General features: G+C 33.7%; 1 protein-coding gene across 15 annotated transcripts in view; it reads right to left on the bottom strand.

Moving 5' to 3' along the window:
* The window catches only part of LOC129793035 (hepatic leukemia factor), a 94,543-nt gene that overhangs the window by 13,753 nt on the left and 59,421 nt on the right, over nucleotides 1-21,369 (bottom strand). For 9 of the 15 annotated variants that reach the window (XM_055832576.1, XM_055832577.1, XM_055832579.1 and 6 more), the window contains one exon: nucleotides 694-842. In XM_055832576.1, the coding sequence (XP_055688551.1) occupies nucleotides 694-842 (149 nt within the window). The remainder of the gene's footprint in view (nucleotides 1-693; nucleotides 843-21,369) is intronic. The other 6 variants (XM_055832578.1, XM_055832581.1, XM_055832568.1 and 3 more) reach the window with 1 other exon arrangement.

The following is a 21,369-nucleotide window of genomic DNA, read 5'->3' as shown; positions in this document are numbered from 1 at the left end:
CGAAGATTTAGAAATATTTATTAAGTTTTAGAGAAATATTAATAAATTTTTCAAAATATTCTCGAACTTTTAAAAAAAATTCAAATAGTTAGAAAAATTAGGGAGCATTTAAAAATATTTTCGCATCTTAAGAAATATTCTCGAACGTTTAGAAATTTTCTCGAATAGCTAAAAATATTCAGAAATATTAAGAAAAGTTTAGAAATATTCAGGAACAAACATTAAAAATTTTAAGGAAATTTTCTTAGCACCTTCTTCTCCCCAAAGACGTTAAAGCCTAACTCCTTCCTCATACTCAATTGAATTGACAAAATGTCCCCCAAATCCACTTCTCAATGTGATTAATCCAAAATAAAGCTCCCATGAAAATCCCTTTCAATCAATAACAAGCAATCCCTCTATATCCCCCTCCCTTCCTCGACCACCTTATTGGAGGCAATATCTTAATCTTCTTGTAAATTCAGAGAACTCCCTCACACACACAGACGTGGTTTGATTGAGTAACATCCTGAAAATTCCTTTTGTGCTGTCTCCCTGCTATCTGTGTCACACCAAATCCCATCCCCCATTTTCCGGAAGGAATGGGAAAAGCTAGGGGGGTTTGTGGGGATGGGCTGGGTCCACAGTGGCAGTCTTATCCGTTCACGGAGGAAACTTAAAGAGTTCACAAAAGAGAACTGGAAAGTTACTAACTTGGTGTACCTTGAGGTCGGCATCATAGGGGAGGGTTTTGTCCCACAAATTGGGCCCCAGAAATGCAGCTTGAGCTTCCACATTCCACGGATCCCCATCCTCTTTGTGTTTGTCATCGCCGCAGATGTCTTTGCTGTTGCCCGATTTACCTGCAAGAAGCCAAAAAAAAAGAAGAAAAAAGTTAAGTTTTTGTCGAGCTTTGAGTTGAAAAAAAAATTGATTCTTCATTCAAAATTTAAATGAATTGTGGAGACAGAGGAACTTTTTGAATGGGCTAGTCGAGGCCACACCTTTTATATACCATCGTCATCCCAAAACGACGCTATCTAGCGTAGCACCGACAAAATGACGACAATCGCACCTGAGCACACAAACGACGAATATAATCGAGATGAGATGAGCTCCAATACAGTGAAAATCAAAACTATTAGTTAGCATTATGATACAGAGTTGTGATGTTAATAGATTTACGATAAAGATTAAAAGTTTGTAGAAAATAATAATTCTGAGAGCTTTATTCATATTTTTTGAGCATTATGATGTCGTTAATACAAAATCTACAAAATTAGGGGAATAAAGGGAGGTTTGGAGCAGTTTTAGGAACTAAAGAGTTAAAGGAACTGAGAAAATTATTCATTTTCCATAAAATTCAGTTACGAAGCTAGAAAGCTTAGATTTTTTTTAGAAAAACTTAAGCTTAAAATCAATGAATTACGTATTGATTAGGGGTGGAATTCACTACTTTGTCGGGTTAAAAACTTTAAGTCGGTTTTCTAGTTGGTCTTAAGGTTTAAAGTCATTTTTTTCAAGTCTAACTTACTATTTTTAAGTCGGTTTTAAAATATTAAGCCAGACTTAAAACAACTGACTTAAAACCTTAAGACAGACTTAAAAAGCGACTTAAATTTTTAAGCCCGACTGAGTAGTGAATTCCGCCCTAGATATCTGTGATAAATAGTAGAAGAACAAATGTTTGTGAGAAAAAAATAACCAAATTTTCAATATTTCTTTTAGTCCTTTTACTTTCTTTCTAAATAAAATATTTAAATTGGAAAACTGTTTGTTTAAATGCAAAGTAAATTTTCATATTTTCAAGCTAAATGAAAACAAAAACGAATTTCTCGAATTATTGAATGACAAAAGTATAAAAATTTTATAATTCCTTTTCAGAATATAGGTAAGCTTAAATTAATTTTGAGTATTAGAAACTAAAAGTTCTAAAAAACTTACAAAGATTTAAGGCTCTTAACAACCTACGACGTAAAATGCATTGAGTAGAAATCGGAGAATTAGATCTGAGCCAAGATTTAGGAGAACGTGGCTCAATTCGGACCTTCAAAGGTCCACAAAGAATAAGAAAAACATAGTAAAATAAAAAGCAATATTCTTAAATTTGATAACATTTTAAAGCCCATTTAATGCTCTTTTAACTCCCATAACTTTCTACATTTAAAATTTTATCAGTTTTAAGTAATAGCGAATTGAAAAAGTCCTTAAAGGTCCGAATTGGGCCACGTTCCCCTAAAGTTAAAGTTCTGTCCGTCTTATGCCGAAAGCTCTGGTAAAATTGGAACTTTAATTCTGAGTAGGAGATTGAGATTCAATTTTCAAATTCTGACAGGTGGAAAAATGATTTTCCGATTTTTCTCGACTAAATCAAACGATTAAAAGTAAAATATATTCTCCGAATTCTTGAATTTAAACAAACGTGTAAGAAACAAGAAGGTAAATCATCAAAAAAAATCGAATCTTTAATCTATCTCCATCGCATTTGCCATCATGATCAGCTCTATGGGTGAATTTGCTGATGAAGAAACAAAATAAAAAAAAACTAAGCGTGGTAAATCAAACAAGAAACACACTAACACAGAGGACTGGTGAGAAAAGTTCAGAAATTGAAAGTGAAATTTCTCCGGCTTTTATTTGCTTCCTGCTTCGCGTCAGGTTCTGCTTGTTGATTTTCGCTCTCATTGGTGTGGTTTCCATTTTGTACTCGCGGTATGGTTGTGTGTGCGATTGATTCTTTTGCATCATCGCAAATTGATATTGGAAATTATGCAATATGTTTCGCCTTACTTTTTCCCGCGTGAAAGAGCTTTCTTTCTGCCGCAGAAAGCTCCGTGTTGCAAGTATTGGAATTTTCTTTTCATTTTTTCCCCCAAAATCAGTCACAGAGTTTTTTCCATTTCTTTTTAAGTCTTTTTGATTTTTCGTGGTTTCAATTGGGAAGAGAAGGAGGGGAGGGACACATAGTATTTCCTCATTGAACCATACAATGTTGGAGCAGAGATTGAGAAAATGTCATGTTAATTTGGAGAGAGACAGACAAGTTAATCCAACTCCTCAGACTTTTTCCCCATTTTACCACACGACACACGCTATGTAGAGGAAAATAAAGTTATTTTTTTTTCAACTGCACAGACACTGCGGTGCTGACTGGCTCGATGTTTTTACTTTCGCCCAAGCCAAATGCAATTATTTAATAATATTTACACCTCTGTGAGCTTGCTGATGCATTCGATGGGCGGTTAGCTAACCCGAAGCCCTACATTCAATGCACTGATTTCTTTATGTGAGAAAAGACAATTTTCTCTCACACACTTTCGCGCGCATTTGCTTGCATTTCCCGCTTTGAAAGAAAATTTTTCTTTCGTTATGTTTTCTTTTTCCCTTCCTCGCAATGTTGGCTTTTCCATTCTCAAGAAGTTTTTCAAAAATAAAAATACTTCCTCGTTAATACCTACAAAAGGTAATTTTTCTTCATTGCAAAATTATGTATCTTACCTACATTTTCCATCAAAGAAGAATATTTTTCCATGTGCACTCAAAAGCAAGGTGCTACACAGAGCTTACATGAGAGCAAAGGAGAAGCGCAAGGCGATTTGTGTGTGGAAAATCCATCAAGAAAATAATTAAATATTTATTTTTACGATGGTCATAAAAATTTTCCTCACCGCCCACCCCATTTGAGGTATCTTTCCTCTCTTTGGGTCGCTTCTCCATTGCTTGCTGCAAACCTCATGCATTTCTTTTAGCACCTCTCTTAGCACCACAAATAGAACAATTTATTTCACTTTAGAAGAACAGAGTGGAAGAGAGAAGAAGAAAAACCTCGCGCATTGACTTGTTAAAGCTGAAAAGCCATTTTAATGTTGGGTTTGTTTTTTTTTACGAGTTCTAGGTCAAGGTGAACTGATTGGGATGACTAATAGAGGTGAGGTTAATTTCCGTCCAACTCATCTGCATCACATAAAAAATGCATTCCATTCATTTCTATGCTGCAAATGCATTTTCAGACATTTGAAAAATCGCGATTTTCACGAAACAAAATTCTAAAGGAAAAATTTGAATAATTTCCGCATTTTTGGTGGGAAAAAGTTTGAAAAAAAATAAGAGAGAAGTACATGCAAAATAATTATCATGAAAATATGCACTCAAGCGGTGTGTCGAAAATTTATTTTAGTCATCTGTCATACCGTGTTCTTTAGCACCTCAGCTGAACACTAGTGCAGTACACAAGCGTTTAAGAATTTCTTGCATTATGTTTTTGGGTTTAATTTTCTTTTTTTTTTTTGTTTTTTTTCTTTGTGAACAAAGCATCATGAATTGATAATATTTCTTAAACGGTTTAAAATTGGGTTGAAAGCGTTGTAAGTAATGCAAAAGATGTCAGAAAAGGTCAGGAAAATATATTTTTTTAATACATACAATTAGATTTTAAAAAATAAGTTTTTCTGAATAAAAATACTGAAAAGTAATAATTATTAGAATAAGTTTTAATATAAAATAGATAATGGGCCTTATTCAGCGACCAAGAAACACTTGAAATCTTTAAATTTTGTACTAAAATTTCAAGATTTCAAACAAATTTCAAGGATTTCTTGGTCGCTGAATAAATTGGCCCAATATTAAACAATAGATAACTATTCGCTTTGAAGTAATTTCTGGATAAGTTTTTACTTTAAAAATGATAAGACAGAAACAATTTTTCATGAAAAACAATTAAAATATATGAAGAATATTTAAATTATTCGTGAAATTTTAAAAATATTGGGAATTTTAAATATATTCAATTAAAATAACTACCTAATTGAATCTTCTTCAATTTCTTCTTCTTATCTTATGCAAATTCCAACACATAAACAGCTCAATCAACAAAGATTCTTCTCACCAAAAAATGAAGAAACTTTGCTGAACATTGAACTAAACAGACACTTTATTATGTGGTGCAAAAAAAAACTCAAAATGAAGTCATCACCTACACACAATATACTTCCCCAACCCATTTTAGCTTGAAGCATCAAAATTTTCCAAAGTGCTCTTTTCAAAAACAATTTCCAAACTGCACCACTTTTTCATTTGCTGGCGGAAAATGCACTCATTTCTGCTTCAAAAAACTTGAATGATTTTTGTGAAAAATATTCTCTTCTGGCAAATGCAAATGTAGAACAATTTCACATACTAGATGAGTCTGCTGGTGGAGTGCTAAAAGTCTCAATTGGGTGGAAATTTAATGCACAGAAAATTTTCCATCAATTGAGTGAGAAAATTTGCACTGCTGGTAGAATAATGTGTGACAAAAGTAATTAGTAAGTTAGTGAAATGTATTCCAAGTTAACGTCCCTTTGACTTTTTCCAGGAGCTTTTTTTTTGGACGCGATATATGTGAGGTGCTTCTGCAAACGAGGGGATACCAAGATGCGACAAAAGCTTCCTCCACACCCATCCGTTTTTTTTTTTTTTGCCAATATGTTGCTATTACAATTGGCAATTGTACGCGATAGTTTTGGGATTGACGCTGTGCAAAAGACAAAAAAACACGAAGAAGAGAATATTCAAATAGCGCACCCTTGAACTAAATCAGAGTGCAGAAAAAAAAGCTGCAAACATGATCGAGAAAGATGTTTTTTTTGTCATTATCTCTCTCTCTGTGCACTTAATTGGCGGATATAGCTTTTGAAGTTTTGTCATGAGACGCATTGTGTTGGTGCACGTTATCTTCGGAACATCTCACCGCGATGGGAATTTTATTTATAAATCCCTAAGCACTGACTTTTAATGACAACCATTTGTTCCACTCCAAGAACTTTAAAGCTGCTTTGCTAGCAGGAAAAATGGCTATTTCAGGGGAAAATTCATTACTTCCGCGATGCACGGAGCTTTTTATTCCACCTTTTAGCATGGAAAATCTAATGCCAGAGATGTGGGATTAATCTCGTGGTAAAAGGATGCTGTGTTGAGAAGCAATAATAGAGTGAATAATATGGGGTGAAAACTGATTCGCAGATCTAATTATCAAAGAGGATCATGCCAAGTTTTTCTATTTCAACTTGAAAAAAATTTTCAGTCAAGTTTTCAGTGATAAAATCAAAATGTTTCAATGAGCTGGTTAATTTTTAAATTTAGTACTATTGAGATAAAGTTTGGCTCTTTCCTACAGGAATCAGTGAGTATAATGCATATACTGCAATGCAAGTATTACAATTTGTTGCACGTTTATGTTTTAGGACGAAAATTATATTAATTTGTTTTTGAAAAATTACTAATCAGTTGAATTAAGCTCTTTATAACCGAATTTGATTTTTGCTTCATTTAACGAGGCAATCACACTTAAGCTTCAAGTGCTTGAGCATCATAACCTCTGTGTGAGTGCGAGAGCGACAACAATACTGTTTTTTCTAGAATTTTTTTTTAACATGTAAAATCTTAAGCATCAAGTGCTTAGAGCTTAAGTGTGATAGCTGTCTTACCTTGAGCTTATGCTCATTGTTATTTCACTTTGCAAGGATTTAATTAAATAATTTTTATTCTCTTTATAACAATGTTTGTTTTTGGAAAAAATAATTCAAAGTGAATGTGCTTCATGAGCTTAAGCTTCATTGTCTTTTTATGCATTTATTTTATTTCACGTATCATATTTGCATGGATTCGAGCATATGCTTCACTCGAGTATATCATTTATTTTTAGATAAATCTGCATGTGATTCATTTTAACATTTTCAACGACAAAAACTTAATTCATGCTCAACATCATCCTGACTATAAAATGAATTTTAGTTCTATCTACATTGTATCATTCGAGGTGACAATAAAATTAATCTGATGAGCCCCAATATTGCCGCGACAAATCATTTATTACTCCATTTAGACAGATTGTTAGTTGATGCACATCCAAATGAAGCACAGCCAAGCGAGGAATTTAACACTTTGCCAATTTAGAGACAAAATGTGTTCCCAATGCTCGCCAAAATGCAAATTGAACTCGCGATGTTTTTTTTTTGTGTGTTGCTCCTTTTTGTACCCATCCCCAAAGGAAAAAAAACACCAAAATATATATAAAGCATTCTGTGCACTCCTCCTCATTCCACAACTCACATGCCTGTCATGAGGTTCTAACCATATGATGACTGTCACGGGGGGCATTTTTTCTCTCTTTCGTGTTTGTGGTGCTTTTTTCTTGTCTTATTTGCTCACACAACACTGTAGAAGATGATGGTTTGGGGGGATTTAAGAATAGAAAAGTGATGCGCGTCGATCCATTCAACACATTTTGAGGCACTTCATCGTCTCGCACTAAACAACAATGTTGTGCTGCCAGTGTTGGAAGGGAACATCAATAATGATTCATATATTGCATGTAGTTAAATTCATGTAAAACTAATTGTTTCACTAAGAGTCTCCTAAATTTGCCAATTGTCTCTTGTACCGTCATTTATCTCTTCTTTTTGCACGATATATAATTTAATCCCCATTTCCACGAAGAATTTTCTTTCATTTTCTCTTAGCCCTCTGCACCCTTGCTGTATGTTGTAGCATAAATAGCGTCCTTCATGACGATAAGCAGTAGCGTGAAGCAATGAGAAAACTCTCCGCATGGTGACACATAACAAATGATCTTCCTATGGGTGAAGAGAGTCCATGAGAATTGCTATATCAAAAAACGAAGCAAAATGTTGAGCGATGTGAATATTTTTCCCACATCCAAACTGACACACTCACTGTGAGAGGTTCCCTGAGGAAAACTCAATGGAAAACGACGACAAGAATTGCCAATAATTGTGCTGTGCTGCTGAGATGTAAAGCTTCCGTGATTTATGCTTATGTGGGGTCGTTAAGATTGCGTTTTAACAAAGTACTACGTTAAGAGAGGTTTGGTATATGTAGTAATCTTTTTGAGAGATATTACACAGCCTTTTCCATAAAATCCCCCTCAAAATAATTCATAATCTTCACACAATGATGATGATGTTGAGATGTAATGTGAGAACATGAGTGGGAAGAAGGTTTTGTGTGATTAATTCAGGTGAAAATTAATTTTAAAGATTAATTACAAATTCTAAACATTTTTTTTTTACATTTTCATTTAATTATTTTATTTCAACAAGAATTCTAATATAAGAAGCTCATTATATAGGTAAAATGAGGGCTTTAGAAAAATTTTTAAAGGGTTTTTTAAAAACATTTTAGAGGATTTTCTGAAGTTGAGGAATTTTATGAAAGTCTAAGATTTTTATAGAGCTTAAAATAGCCCAAAAGAAAATTATTGATAACTTAAGAAAATAATTTATATTAATCACACACTGCTCTCAATTCAAACTAAACTTATTCGAAACTTCCCCTTTCAGAACTTAACTAATTTCGCATAAAGTGTCATCAATATGTATTAAATAAATTATTTAAAAAGCTCATTATCAGAGAAATATTCATAGAAATGAATTCTAATGAAAAAAAAATTGTGTTAAAATATTCATCTTTAAAATTTTCCCAAATTGAATTTTAAAGAAAACTAATTCTTTGAATTCTAATTTCTTGAGAAAATTCTAAGGTTTTAAATTGGAAAATTGGAAAAATATTATTGAGATTAGAATTTTAAAAGCTTCTTTTCAAGTTTTTAATTATTAATTAAGTACGATATTTTTGATCAAAACATCGATTTTTAAATTTTTGGTTTTTCGAAAAAAAAAATTTTTTCTTTAAATAAAACATTTTGTGAGTACCAGGAGACCCCATTGTCATCATTTTGTATGTAATTTTTCTATTTAAAATGACAAGATAAATAATTACCAGGCGTCTCCATCTTCATGATTAATTACAGAACATGAATGAATAGTTGCTATATATGTATGTACATATGTAATTACCAGGCGTCCCTCCTGGTACATAGAAATTTCCAAAAAGCTTAAAAAGGTCCCTTTTAGCTCTGAAACATTTCCAAACACTCAAACAAACATAAAACATAGACACAACATTACAAAATTCTTCCTCTTCAATTAATTCTTCAAACATTCTGTGTCTGAAGCATCTTGGTTCAAGTATCAATCACAGAGAATTCTTTTGCACAAAAAAAAACTCCAAGATAAAAAATCGGTGCGATTGTAGAGAAGAAAAATCACGAAGCGACAGTGACAGAAAATGGTCTTCTGTGGAATTCACCTTCGCCTTGCAAAATTTAAAGTTTCTGACACAACCTCCGGGCATTTTTTCACATCAAGAGAGAACTTTTTTCCACTCTCATATATTTATAAAATTTTCCTCCTCACTCTACATGTCACATGAAGTAGACATTTTCTCACTTTAAATGCTCCCAAGGAGTCATTCAAGAAAAATAAATAAAGTTTGTCAGAGTGGAAAGGAAGACTTTGACTGAAATAGAAGCTGCAGATTCAAAAATTTAAGAAACGGTAGGAAAAAGAAATATTTTTATGATGGAAAAATCACCACCAAGTTGTCAATAAATATTGACACGGTATTACGTGTGGCGTGTGTGTCTTATGGTCATTTAGGTGAGAAGGTGAGAAGGTGAGAAGGTAGGAAGGAAAGAAAAATTAACAATCAATAAACGCACCCCAGAATCACTTTCACCGAAAAATCTCAGCTCACACAGATGGGTGGGTATGATAAAAAGAGAATGGATGGCTCCTCGTCGAAAGGAGATTTCAATCAACGGGCAATTAGTAAGAAATTAACTCTGGCAAACCCAGCGTCCCAGCTTGAGCTTCTCACCGGAGCTTTTTTCTCTGCAAACATACATACATATTATGGAAGCTCGTGTGGTGCGTGAAAAAAAATTTTTCGAGCTCTCAGCCTAATGCTAATCTCATTCATCAAGTCTGACGCATTGAACTTCAACGACAGCGAAAGTTAATTTTTTTTCACCTCACTTCTTGCGTATTTCGTCGGACACAAGAATGGCGAGACGATGGGGGAAGGCCCCCTTTTCGGCAAATGAGAAGAAAAAAAATGTACAAGTGGTGTTCTTTTGCCTTCGCTCCAATGGGTCCACTTTCACCCGAAAATTCACTTTCCTGCTGGCACAAGAAGTCTCTCTGGAAAAGCTTTAGGGCTTTATCCAAAGCTTTGACTTATTTAGAGAATTCTTCTTCCTATAAAGATCCTCTCAATTCAACATAAATTTCCATTCCAAAATGTTGAAATTCCTCAATGAAATCATGCACAGAAATTCACAAAAAAAAATTACACAAAAAACACCTGAGAGGTGACAATAAAATTCATTGAAAAAAAAACTTTAAAATTCATGCAATAAAATCAACATAAAGCACCAATTTAAATCAAGTTGCAAGAGTAGCGGAAGGATTGTAAAATATATTTTACGAGCTTATGGCAAATTTATCTCTCAGAGAGAAATTTTAATAGCTTTTGGGCATTTCTGCTTGATCTGTATGCATTAAGTTTTTTTTCCTTAAAGCTCTGTTTTACGCCGAATAATGAGCAAATTGTTGATTTTAAGGATCATTTGCTAAAGAAGAATATTTAATGCATTCTCAATAAAAAAATTCTATTCTTGGGGCTTTTGGGAGTTTAAAAACTATTTTTTTTTCAATGTTTTTTTAACCCTGGAGAATTTTGCTGGCCAATGTGGCCAATTCGACTTTTTTCAATCGCCACAGAATTAAAATCTATTTAACATTTCGTGATAAATTCTACATCTGTTTATAGGGAAGTTTCATTATTTCAATATCGTCGAAAGAAAACTTGGAAAAATATTTTCTTTCGAGAGAAAATTAAGCTCAAACTTTTGAGGTTAGAAACCTCGATCCTCCAAATGTTAATATTCTGAATAATCTTAACCCTTTCGCGTCCAAACGTGAAACATAAAAACATTGAAACATGCCCTATTTTATAACGATAATTATTCTATGGATGCTCTCAGACGACATTTCTCAGTTAGAACGACTTCTTTGGCATCTTTAACATAAAATTAATTTATTTCTTACTAGAAAACACAATTGAATTCATAAAAAATTGGGAAAATAAAATGTTTCATGTTTGGGTCAACGTATGACCCAAAAAAACACAAAAGGATTAATGAGAAAAGAATTCCAAAAGAGTGACAATTAGTGTTCAAAACTCCTTCATCTCACACTAATTTAATTGAAACAATAAATTTTTCTTTTAGGCTTAAAATTTTCAACTCTTCTACAACAATTTCCACACTTTTCAAACAAACAGTCCCTAAATGTTTCCCTCTCTCTCTATTGAGTTGTTGATATTTCAACAATCCTTCTAAGCGATTTATTTTCAACAACATTTTGTGAATTCGTGATGGGTGAATATTTTTTCAGTACAACTTGGCCACCCCTTCAATCGATTCTCTGTTCTTCACTTCCTCGCGGGAGATGAATTGAAATTGAAATGGGCAAAAATTCAACGGCTGTCAATTGTACATTCCAATTTGCATGTGGCAGGAGAGGTAAAGAGTGCGCGGGGGAGGAGAGAGAATAGGAGAAAAAAAAGAAGTGAAGACAAAAAGAAGAACAAGACAAATAAATAGAATCGGTGTTTGTTCAATATTTTTCCGCTGTATTTATGTGTCTTTTGCCGAAATGGCAATAGCCTGATGCGGAAAAATAGCTATTTCCTCTCCCATCACAGAGAGAGGGAGGATCCCACCCACTCTGGAAAAATCGCGCCAAAAATGCATTTTTCTGATGCTTAGAAAAATATAAAAATTTTCCTTGCAAATTGTGTGGTAAATGAGTGTGTGACTAAAACCCATTGGGTACACACCAATTTCGAAGGTGATGCCAAGAGGTTGTCTGATGAACTTTTCACTAAATTATCGACAGTTTTCGCAGACATCCCAACAATTCGCTTAAGGTTGAATTCCACAAATCGCACATCGCAAACGAGATTTCGTGTGTAAAGCAACACCCATTTTCTAATGCCTCGTCCCACACTTCTTCCCATCACCCATCCCAACACCATTTGGGATTTATTTTAAGTGATTTGTCGTCTTGAGAACTTCCTCTCTTTGCAATCTTCGCGTTTTGTACCCAACTCTGTGCACATTGACAGTTGGGAGTGCAAGAAGAACTCATCATTTGATGGCACAAATCGATTGGAGGGAGAACGCGACAATTTTTCTTTTGTCTTTTCCTTTTATTGGTATCTTCTACATATTTCCTTCTAAAAAGCTCGCGCCACGAAGAGACTTTGCTTTGTACCCGCGTGAAGAGCAACTTAGAAAACGTACGACGAAAAGACTCAAAGAGTACACACACAGGAAAATTTAAGAAGAAGAAAAAATATACTTCAGCACACAGAGCTAAAGCCGCACTTCAACACCTTCGTGTGTTTTCCTCTTCAAGCTCTCAAAATTGTCCTTCAAGCACTTCTTCTTTTTGTTTTTAGTACATCTCCCAAGTATTATTTGAAGTTTGTTGTCTTTTTGCCTTTTTTTTTTTAGAAATTTTGTGAGGAAAACTGAAAATTATTTCATTTGAAAATTATCAGAAATTGAACTTTTACATTGCCATGGGAGCTTTTCTTTAAGAATTCTATAAAGAGGAAGAGAAATGTTTTGCCACATTAAGCAGAAGCAAGGAAGGTTTATCTGAACAAAATTATTCGGATCTTTGGAAATATTCGGATGATTCGCCAAGGAAAATATAAATCTAAAAGATTAAAAATCTCAAATTGCATAAAAACACTTAAATCAAACCTAAAAGTAGTAAATTCAACCCAAAGAAAAAGAATAAATTCAAGCCGATAAATATTTGGTTTTCAGCCCCAAAAATGCACAGATTGAGGAATAAAATTTTTAAAAAATATATTAAAGCCTCAAAAAGAACTAAAAAACCAAAAAGTCTTAAAAACATTTTTGGATTTTTTCGGTTTTGGGTTTTTAGCAAAAAAAATGTTCATGTGAAGTCAAATATTCAGATCTTCGTAAGTATTCAGATGATTCGCTTAAAAAACCAAAATATTCGCCAGATAAACACCCCTTGAGCATAAGGAATTTTTCAGCATAAAGAGCTTTGAAAATCCAAAAAAAAAAAGCAATTTATTAAACTTAAGAAAATAGAATAATTAGTTTGACGAAGAATGTGAATTATTCTGCGTACAATGTATTAAAAATCTATCAGAAATCTCATTCTTATTTCTTCTGGTTTTAAGATTTGTTTTTTTGATCAAAATATTTCAACTATCGACCCGATTCTAGTAAAAATCTTTTCATTTCTTGTCTAACAACTTAAAAATTGTTGTAAGATTTTGACAGTTTGTGTTCTTAAATCGTTCTATTGTTGTCGCATAAAATGAAACACAAAGAATTTGTTGTTCCAGAAAACAGTCTGGAAAAACTTTAAAGAGCTCTGGAACATTAATTTTTCTTTAAAAAGACAATTAAAGAAAGAAGTAAAATGTCATAATCTTATAAGACTTTTCCCAGAATACCAAAAATCTTATAACTAATGAATTTTAAGAAAAGAAAAAAATCATATCAGAATCTACCCTAATTTCTTTAAAATTTCTTCTTCATTTATTTTTTAAAAATCCTCATATCGTCATAAATAAATTTTCATTGCTTGCCGCAGCGTTTGAAAGAAAATCTTTGACTTTTCCCTTAGTGTGTGAGCTTTACCCCATTCTCTGAAAGCCCATGTAAGCATATCTTGAGTCCATCAATTCCCTCATAAAATCCCCAATTTCTCTGAAAAATTTATGCATTTTGGGCACTTTGGACGACATTACATTGCAGGGAATAGGGGGGAGGGCTTTTTGGTGCAGCAATATTTTACCCACATTCCCTAAACTCGAATGTTGAAAGAGAAGCTCTTTTTTGTCTTTCTTTTATTACTTTTAATTTTCGGGGGAAGGACAATGATGAAAGTGAGAGGAATTTAATTTCGAAAGGAGAAGAAAGGCCATCCATTTCCATTTGGTGTGTACGAAGTTGTGGGATTGTGCAATTATATGTACATTTAGTGACCCACCCGTAGTGGACTCAAAAATAAAGTTTTCTGGTTTCAACTTTTTTCTTTCTTATTTTTGTTTCAAAAAATCAGTATCATTTCACTTTCATCTGAAAAATTGGCATATTGCTGTGAAGTGGTTATATTTCAGTGTGCGCGACTGCCCTAAAATGGTCTCAAAATTGCAAATTTTGAAAGGAGTTTTTTCCTGGTGCAGAAGAAGGAAAAAAAATTGCTCAAAGAGAAGTGAAAGAAATCGTCTGGAAGACAATCGCTTGGAATTTTTTTATCTCTCAACTTTCGTCTTTTATTTTTGGCATTTGGTGGGTAGGAGTGTAAAAGGGCATGCGGAAAGAACACGACCGTGCAGGAGAAAGGTCATTCGTATTGCTATATATAGTTTTTTGCTATATACATATGTAATTTATCAAAACAGCAGATCGATTATGAAATTTTTTGTGAAAGAAGATATACCGCACAAGCAATGTTTTGGGACTTTCCTGGGTAGGTAGGTATTGTTGGCCAGCCCCTGAAAATATCATTCTGAGTGCGGTGAGAGAGAAAGTCTCTTGACGAATGCTGGTTGAGCTGGGTTTTTTTTTGGCGAGTGCCACAAATGGCTCAGAAGATGGTTCATCTCCAAAATGAAAATTGCGCCCAAAAGATCATGGCGCGTCTCTTCATCAAAGTCATGCGAACAACCATCATTCAAGCATCACACGCAGAAAGTCTTCGGCAGCAGCAATTAGTGCAAAGTAACGAAAAATTTTTCTGATGTGCGGTTTGAAAAGCTTGCGCTTCTTCCTCTTTTCTCTCACACTGCGTGTCACTCAATGGGCTTTTTTTTTAAAGTCTTTTTCTTTCTCCCGCAAATCTTCATTTTTTTTAGCTTCTTCTTTGTCTCAGAAGATGATTTTCGTGTGTTTGGCGTTTTTTTCCCAGAGCGCACACACAACTTCTTTCATCATCCCATGGTGATCTTCTGCGCCACAAAATTCGACAAATTTCACTTTCTACACCCATCATTGAGGCACATTTTTTTGCAGAGCCCGAAACACGTACCAAAGAGGGGCCAAAGACAGAGCGCGGCTCTCTTGAAGCAACGATGATGGGTCTTTTGGTCGAAAACAATGACGAACAATTAGACCTTCTTGGACAGATATTTTTTCTTCGCGTTTCTGCACAAAATTTCATATTTATTGCCATATTTTTGTCAACATTTAATTTTCACTTTCAGCCTTTCAGTGCACATTCCCTTTAGAAAATGAAAGGAAAATCCCCCATGAAAAAAAACCCTTGAGAGTGTGATGAAAAATTAATATTCACTGACTTTTTAATTGTGCTTTGGGTGCTTTGCAAACAGCAGAAACCCATTAAATTGATTGGGATCAATAAAAAAGCGCTCTCTTCTCTTTCTTTTTTTACGCCACATTTGAAATTCTTCTTGCACCCAAAGAAAATTGTTTACGAGATGGTCAATCTCTTCCGGATACATCGATCCAACTTCCACACATGTAGCCAACATAGGTATGTGGCATTGCATAATGTTGTGGAATACATATTGCCTTCTTTTTTTTCAGCCTCGCTTTTATTTTCTTCACAAACACGACTCTCACGCCAAAAGGGACATGACTTTTGTGCTGGGGAGGGAGGAAAAACAATGGGAAATTTATTATTATTATTATTTTGCATTTTTCCCAAAGACGTGACGGAAAACAAAGATGATGCACCAAATCTACATTTTTTTTTCATTTGAGAAGTTACTTTTTTTTCTCGCAAAGTTTTGTGTCAATTCTCCTCTCCTGCTGACACAATCATCTACAAGATATGATGATGGATGTATGATGGTTGCTTGGGAAAATTTTATAGTGACGGACATAAAAAAACGCATAAAATACTTTTGATTTTTTTACTTTGAAGATCTCGTTTGATTGATAAAGAAATTATCAAAAATGTCATAAGGATAACATAACGTTAGGGGAGACCGGGGTAAAGAAAGTCAGTTTGGGATTATCGGGATTATCAAATGGCAATTTCTCCCAAATCGAGCATCGAGCTTTTAATTCATTCAAATTAAAATTCAATTCAAAGAATATTAATCATTTATTTCAATTTCTTTTCTTTAAGAAAACTTCATGAAATTTTCTTTGATTAGTTTTCAAGATAAGATTTTAAATTGAAGATATTTTCAATACAAGAAATTGACCCCTTTACGAAGCCCCATATCTCCCCCCTTCCATAGACTATAGGTTATTTTTAGAAGAATAAAATTCAAAGATAAACCCACAATATGTTTGAAGATGAAATTTCGGTCATTCCTCTTTATCAGTTCTCAATAGATTGGGCCGTGAAAGTGGTGCGATAAGAGAGCATGAGATAGACGATTTTCCTTTTGATAAAGAAAAAAAGAAAAAGCTTTTTATTTGCTTCATTATGAAGAAGAAATAAAGAAGAAATGGGCCTGTGGGTTTCTGTGCAATAAACTTATTGCGAGGAGGAGCCCTTTCGTGTTATGCTAAACATAATTTGTTTGTTGTGACTGTGTTTTTGTGTTTTATCAATTGGCCACCAACACTTGCTGTTGTACAGCCGTGCACACAGAAACTTTCATACCTCAGTGACTTGGGCAACAGACCACTGAGGAGACTTCTTGCATTATTCACGCGATTCTCATAACTCCAGGAAGTGGATTTGGATTTCCAAGTTTCCACATAATGCCCAAAAGAATGGGGGAGAAAGAGTGAGAGCGAAATTATTGTGCTGCACAAGATACCTACATTGTGTACATATATGGGGCTTTAGCTCACAAGTATAAAGTATAGATAGCTTAAACTTTTCCACGTGAGACATGCAAACCCCATAGAAGCTCTTTTTTTTCTTCTTTTCTTTTCTTCTTTTTGAGCCTTGTTTTGAAGCTACTTTTGCCAATACAAACACCCACTGCAATGTAGGTTAAAAGGAGAACGGTATGCATTTTGGCATTCCATGTGCAAATTTTTTTTCTTTCACCTGCTCATGCATTTCTTCCTCTCCCCCATGTGGTGATGAAAATAATAAAGAAAAAATAAATAAATAAAATGCACACACCAATCTTTCTCTTTCACATTGCGCAACACCGCGTGCTTTCATTTTGAATTTTCATCCATGGGAAAATATTTTTGTGTAAAGTGCAAAAAGTTGGAAAAACTCGGCAATCTCTTTGGGTGAAAAATTCCCAAGGGGTAAGTAGCTGGGGAGAATTAAGAGAACTCCAAGGGAATTTTGAATTCATTTAGAATATTATTTTTTATGGTTTTAAGATAAAAATTTAACCACTGAGAATATAAGTATAATAAGAATAAAAGTAAAACAAAAAAGCATCAATTTCTATACCACACAGCGACGTTTTGATATATTTTAGTTCTCTTTTTGCCATTTTATATGTTCTTCAAGCTTTGTTGATTGAATGTTTATGATTTTCTTGTAATTATATAACTTTTGTACGTTTCTTGGACGATTTTTTGCTCTTAGAATTTATAAAAAGTAATATTCCGGAAGATTCAAAGAAATAATTCGAAGTTGTGAATAATTTTTGAATCCTTCTGTGTAAAAAGTTTCTGAGTTCAATGTGATCAAATAATTCTGGATAACTTTTAGTTATTTTAAGATTTGAAACATTTTTTTATCAATTCTTTTTGTACCACTTTTGATTATTTTTGAGCCATTTATGCCTTCCCAAAGATTTTCCAAAAATATTCTGAAAGTCAAAAATGAATTTTCCGGGAGTTTAAAATAAGTAATCCAGGAGCTTTTAAAGAAGAGTCCGAAAGTTAAATCCAGTGAAGAATTTCTTATATTTTAATTACTTCCTAAAACAAGTTTAATTTTGCATGTTTTCATGTTTCGGAAAATTTCATAAGGAGCATAATTCTCAGAGTTTTCAAGCAATTATCACGAGATCGAATCTCTTTTTTGATTTCCTTTTTGAGCAATCCTACAATCTTAATTTTACATTCTTTCTCTCAACAAGGTGTTAAAAAAGCGTTCAATAAAGCTTTCAATCATGTAGAAATCAGAATATTCTGCAATAGAATTTTAATAAAATTCATAAATTCTATTCCGAATAAATGTTCCAAAAATCACACAGATATACACCCCTTGCATATAAAGAGCAGCTACTCCGCTTATCATATGAATATTATGGAATAGCTGCAGAAACTTTTGCGAGTGATTGAATTAAAATTCCTCCACAGCTCTACCTCTTGGATTAGACGCTTCATGTTAAAAAAACGACGCATTTTCTGCGATGCTCCCGCAGAGGTGTGTTGCATAACAAAACGCGATAGCCACTGAATATCGCTTTGGTGCACACAGAAAAGTCATTTCGTTCCATTCCACTTACACTATCATTGGGCAATTTGGTTGATGTCTTTCACTATGGGCAAAAATACAGAAACTCTCGCTTTCTTCGGAGAGTGAGACCGAAAGTGCGACACATGCGGAAAGATTAATCACGAAAACGGTGGAAAAAAATTAATTCAATGATAATTTTTCTTTTTTTTTCCGCAAAAAGCGCTCTGTTTTTTGGAAATGCAAAGGAGGAATTTCGTAAGATTTTTAACATGTAGCTGTTGACGACAAGCTGGCCTAATCTGTCTGTTTTTCTTTCCAAATTAGTAGCTGTCGTCAAGATCTCCATCATACTGTTTGACCTCTTGACATCCCGCACTGGTCATACACTGCAATTTTCCCACCAAGGAAAAAAGAAAAAGAATGAGAAGAAAAAAACGAGAAACTGGCCATGTTAGCAATCTTGTGGCAAAATCAATTCCGCGTGAAAAGACCATTTGGACACACACACGTGCACCCAAAGAGATAAAAATCCAAAAAATGAGGAAGAAAGACATCTCAATCGCAAATTCAATAAAAGAGTCTGGGCTGCGTGAAAAAGGGGAAAGTGCTTTTTGGCAAAATAGTGTGTATAGAAGACGAAGCAACTTCCAAAGAAAAAGACAAAAAGGCGCACAGACAATTTTTGGCAGCTTTGTTTTCACTTTTCGCACACAGTCCGGATGATGAAATTGGTGGCGCATAGAAAAGACTATTAAAAAGTCGTGTTTGGTCTGAGAGCTGAGGTCATGGTGTGGAGGAAAGAAGCAAAAGAGTCGGAAGTCTTAGGCAAAGAAAGACCAACGCTGCAAAGAATTGAAGAAGAAATAAAATTGCAAAAGAAGAATGATCAATGAATAGAAGAAAAGGAAAATTAAGTTGGAAAATAAACTCTTTTAAAAGGAGTTTATTCATTTTACTTAGAATTACTAAACGGATTTTTTAAATAAAAAATTATCCAGATTTTTATGAAGCTTTTAAAAGACGCTAAAAGAATTTTTTTACTCTTTTATTTTAGGTATTTATTTATTTTTTATTAGATTAAAAAAATTAGTTGGAACAATCATGTTTTTTTTTTAACTTTTCAGGGTAATGAAAATATTTTAAAACACTAAAATCATCCCACAAAAGACACATTTTCCCTTCTGCCAAGTACATCAAATCCTATCTTTGAGCTTAAATATGTATATTTGAAATTAATATCCAAAATAAATCACAAACCGTCTAAACAAATCCTAAGTTAAAATATGAGAACAAAAATCATCCAACATCCCCCAATCAGCAATAAAATGTTGCAACAATGCGTGGAAAACGCAAAAAAATAGAAGAAAAAGATCCACAATGAGAGGAAAATGCGAGCATAAAATCATCTCTTCGTGAGAATTTGCAATTGGAGTGCGTCTCGCGACTGAAGAAAATGAAAATTGCAATAGCGGAAGACATTATCCAAGCCTCGAATCAACTAAGTCAGTAAGTTAAGTAAAGAAGGCAGACAAACCCGTTCAGTAAGTCTCTCAATTGACTGAGTTTGAGTTGGAGAAAGTTTTTCGCTCATTTCACACAAAATACAAATACTCACAGAGGAGCTCTTTATGCCATAAAAACATTATGTTTGTGTGTTTGTGTTATGCTTGCAGATTCAATGATGATTTCTGCACAAGAAGCTCCTAATTTAGCGAAGGAAATATGAAAAAGCTCCAGAAAGTTCCTTCCGTTTGATTTTTTATTAAAGGGATTTTCTTAAAGGACTTTTAGAATAATTGTGTTTAATCTTGGAATGATTAATACAAATTTTATGATTTATTTTCTTTATTTAATATGGTTGCGTAATAAGAAAGGCAAAGAAATGTAATAAGAAGCTTTAATTTCTGGGAAAACTTTGTAACTTCTCACGCCTTAAAATCAACAAAGGTTCCTTAAGAATAAAGGGCCAAAAATCCCTCCTTTCTGTCCCAAAAAAATAATTCGAGCACAACCTCTTCCCCTTCAAAAAAAAAGTATGTAGCTCAGAACATATTTCTCAGTAAACATATTCGCAATGATGGATGTCAAGGTAAGTAACAATGCAAAAATTGACCACTTTCATTTGTCGCAAAGTCTCATTTCACTCACCCATACACCATTTTGGCGTGGAAAGAGAAAGAGCGCGCACCCAAAAGAGCCCCAAAATTTTCGTTACTACAAAACCCGCAAGTTGTTGATCTTTGTGTTCGCCCAGTCTTTTTTTTGGGCGGCTGAAAAAGTGAAAGCCAGACGCGAGAAATTCACGAAATATACACGCACTTTTTTTCGGTGAGAGAAGGAGGAATAAATAATGAATCAAAGAGCAAAGTTTTGACGCATCTCAAGCGGAAATGTGGAGATTTTTCCAAACTAACTTCCGCACAATCGCGTTTTCATCCACAAACCTATCATGCTATGAAGACATAGTGCTGCAGCATAAAATTTGCAAAAATTTCTGCAGAAGGTTCTCTTCGTGAGATGCTCATAAAAGTATTTTTTTTCATCAATTTCTTTTTTAATTGAACAGAAAGGTCAAAGAGAATATTTTTTGGAAAGGTGAAAGGTACGCGCGAAGATGCAAATAAGTAAAAAAAAATCGACTTAACAGACATTCAAACAGATTAGAAGGTTTAAGTGCTTGTAATCTGATGTTGAGTCCGTTGAGGAAGTTTATTTGATTTTATTTTAGATCAGGAGAAAAAAATGAAACATATTAATCTTAAGAGAAGTCAGTCGATTTAAGGGGTTAAATCGATTAAATTAAAGTTTAAATCGCATTTTTAGGCTTGGTTGAATATTGATTTTTCTTTTATTTATTTTTTCTTAATAAATTATGAATTTTCTTATTTAATTTTATTTCTGTTCGAGAGATTTTGAAGAAGTTGGGTAAACTGTTCAAATTTTCTGAGATATGATTTTTAAGTCAAGTTGAAAGAAATGAATAGACGCTGAATTGGAGCTGAATTGATGAAAAATCAAAGCTGAATTTGGGGTTGAAATGAGGGTAAATTAGGGATGATTTGAGGGTAAAACGAAACTGCATTGATGCTGAATTGAAGCTGAATTTATGCTGAATTGAGGGTAAATCGAA

This window comes from Lutzomyia longipalpis, chromosome 3 (assembly GCF_024334085.1).
Source record: "Lutzomyia longipalpis isolate SR_M1_2022 chromosome 3, ASM2433408v1".
NCBI classification, from domain to species: domain Eukaryota; kingdom Metazoa; phylum Arthropoda; class Insecta; order Diptera; family Psychodidae; genus Lutzomyia; species Lutzomyia longipalpis.
The sequence above is the reverse complement of the archived record's forward strand: the minus strand, read 5'-3'. Positions and strand labels throughout refer to the sequence as shown.